This window comes from Tupaia chinensis, unplaced genomic scaffold (genome assembly GCF_000334495.1).
Source record: "Tupaia chinensis unplaced genomic scaffold, TupChi_1.0 Scaffold149964_2, whole genome shotgun sequence".
NCBI classification, from domain to species: domain Eukaryota; kingdom Metazoa; phylum Chordata; class Mammalia; order Scandentia; family Tupaiidae; genus Tupaia; species Tupaia belangeri.
Window position 1 is genome coordinate 367,935 of NW_006209806.1, and position 2,119 is coordinate 370,053.

The window sequence follows — 2,119 nt, forward strand, 5'->3', positions numbered from 1 at the left end:
CCCCCCCCGGGCCCCCGGCTCCCTGAGCCCCGCCCCCCGCCCCCGCCAGGAGGCCTACCCCTGCCCCCGCTGCCTCCCACGGGGCCAGCACCCTCAGGTCCCCCTGGGCCTCCGCAGCTGCCCCCACCAGCCCCTGGGGTCCATCCCCCAGCTCCAGTGGTCCACCCTCCCACATCGGGGGTCCACCCCCCAGCTCCCGGGGTCCACCCCCCAACATCGGGGGTCCACCCTCCCGCTCCCGGGGTCCACCCTGCAGCTCCCGGGGTCCATCCCGCAGCTCCTGGGGTCCACCCCGCAGCTCCTGGGGTCCACCCCGCAGCTCCCGGAGTCCACCCCGCCGCTCCCGGAGTCCACCCTGCAGCTCCAGGGGTCCACCCTCCCCCATCAGCGGGCGTTCACCCCCAGGCGCCGGGGGTACACCCACCAGCCACTGCAGTTCACCCCCAGGCCCCGGGGGTGCACCCACAAGCCCCAGGGCTCCACCCTCAGGCACCAGGGGTCCACCCCCAGCCTCCTGGGGTCCACCCAGCCCCTGGGGTACATCCTCCAGCTCCTGGGGTCCATCCACAGCCCCCTGGAGTTCACCCCTCAAATCCCGGGGTGCACCCTCCAGCCCCCATGCCCCCAATGCTGAGGCCCCCACTCCCTTCCGAAGGCCCCGGAAACATTCCACCCCCTCCCCCGACCAACTGAACTGCTGCCCCCTTGGCATGTCCGGCCTCCGTGTTCTGCGTGTTCCCATGGAGAAACTCGTTTTTACTGTCCCCAGAGTTCAGTAAACAGCCTCCCCACCTGTCTGTCTCTGTGTGTGGGGGGGCCTGGGGTTGTCGGCAGAGACAGGTGGGTGGTCTTAGAGGGGGAGCCAGGTGGAAACAGGGCGCCACAGCCCCGGGTGGGTACAGCGCCGCCGGCCAGCTCCACTCCTCCCACTGCCCACATCGGGGAGAGCTCAAGGCCAGCCCCTGGGCCAGACGTGCTGGGACAGAGAGCCCTTTGAGAAGGCTGTCCCCAAGGCCACTGCAGGAGATAGGGGCACTCCGGCCCCTGTATATGATGCCGGGGCACCCAGGCCGAGGCATTCAGGATGCAGGACACCCCCCGCTTCCTGGTGCTGCTACTGCTGGCCACCGTGGCCCCGCCGGAGGTGGCCGGCTCCCACAGAGGGTGGGGTGGGGTGCCGAGCAGCCCATGGGGCCCCGTGTGCCTGGTGCCGACGGACAGGGGCAACAGTGGGAGTGGCGGTCCCCTTAAGGCCATGGGGGTCCTGAGCAGCCATGAGCAGGCCTTCCTGAGGGCTGTGGGGCGTGCCCACTGGGGCCCCGGCGACCTGGCCACCTTTGGGATCTGCAACCCCGGTGACAAGCAGGCCGCCCTGGCCTCCCTGTGGCAGCTGGGATCCTGGCTGGGGGACCCCAAGGGGCGGGAGCTGCTGGTGCTGCACCTGGAGGAAGGTACGGGGACCCGACGGCACCGGGCAGGCACCTGTGCAGTGCCCAGGTCTGCTCCCCCAGCCTGGGGAGGGGGCAGGGTGGGGCTGGCTGGGCCCCCGCATCAGGAAGTGGGGCACTGAGCCGAGACCCCCGTGGGCAGGGCTCGACACCCAGAGCCAGTGGTGGGAGGGGTTGCCACAGCCCCCCTGGGCTCCCACACCTTCCACCCACCGAGGTCCAGGGCACTCTGGCTCAGGTGGGGGCTCTCCCGCGCAGTGACGTGGGAGCCGACGCCCTCGCTGAGGTTCCAGGAGCCCCCGCCTAGAGGAGCCAGGTCCCCGGAGCTGGCGCTGCTGGTGCTATACCCTGGGCGCGGCCCCGAGGTCACTGTCACCGGAGCCAGCCTGCCCGGGATCCAGGTACGGGAGTTGGGTGGGCAGGGCAGCCCTGGAGCCTGGCAGTGGAGGGGAGGGGTCTGCCTAGCTGAAAGGTTGCCCCCCGTCGCGTCTGGAGCTCCCGAGGAGGTAGGAGCCCACAGCGCCAGGCTGCGCGTGGCGCACCCTCGGCCTATCTGAACCCCATCCCCCAGAGCCTCTGCCAGACCCAGGACACCCGCTACCTGGTGCTGGCCGTCGACCACCCGGCGGAGGCCTGGCACGGTTCCGGGCTCGCCCTGACCTTGCGGGCCC

At 71.4% G+C, this 2,119-nt stretch overlaps 2 protein-coding genes across 2 annotated transcripts in view; both read left to right on the forward strand.

The window, feature by feature from the left end:
* Positions 1 to 793, forward strand: part of SF3A2 (splicing factor 3a subunit 2) — a 3,451-nt gene extending 2,658 nt beyond the window's left edge. Inside the window, exon 8 of the mRNA XM_027769578.1 lies at positions 2 to 793. Within this exon, the coding sequence (XP_027625379.1) occupies positions 2 to 693 (692 nt within the window). The 3' untranslated portion in view covers positions 694 to 793. The remainder of the gene's footprint in view (position 1) is intronic.
* Positions 794 to 930: 137 nt separating this feature from the next.
* The window catches only part of AMH (anti-Mullerian hormone), a 2,359-nt gene continuing 1,170 nt past the window's right edge, over positions 931 to 2,119 (forward strand). Inside the window, exons 1-3 of the mRNA XM_006171816.3 lie at positions 931 to 1,451; positions 1,707 to 1,849; positions 2,020 to 2,119. The exon at positions 2,020 to 2,119 is cut by the window's right edge and continues 15 nt beyond it. Coding sequence (XP_006171878.1) covers positions 1,085 to 1,451; positions 1,707 to 1,849; positions 2,020 to 2,119 — 610 coding nt within the window. The 5' untranslated portion in view covers positions 931 to 1,084. The remainder of the gene's footprint in view (positions 1,452 to 1,706; positions 1,850 to 2,019) is intronic.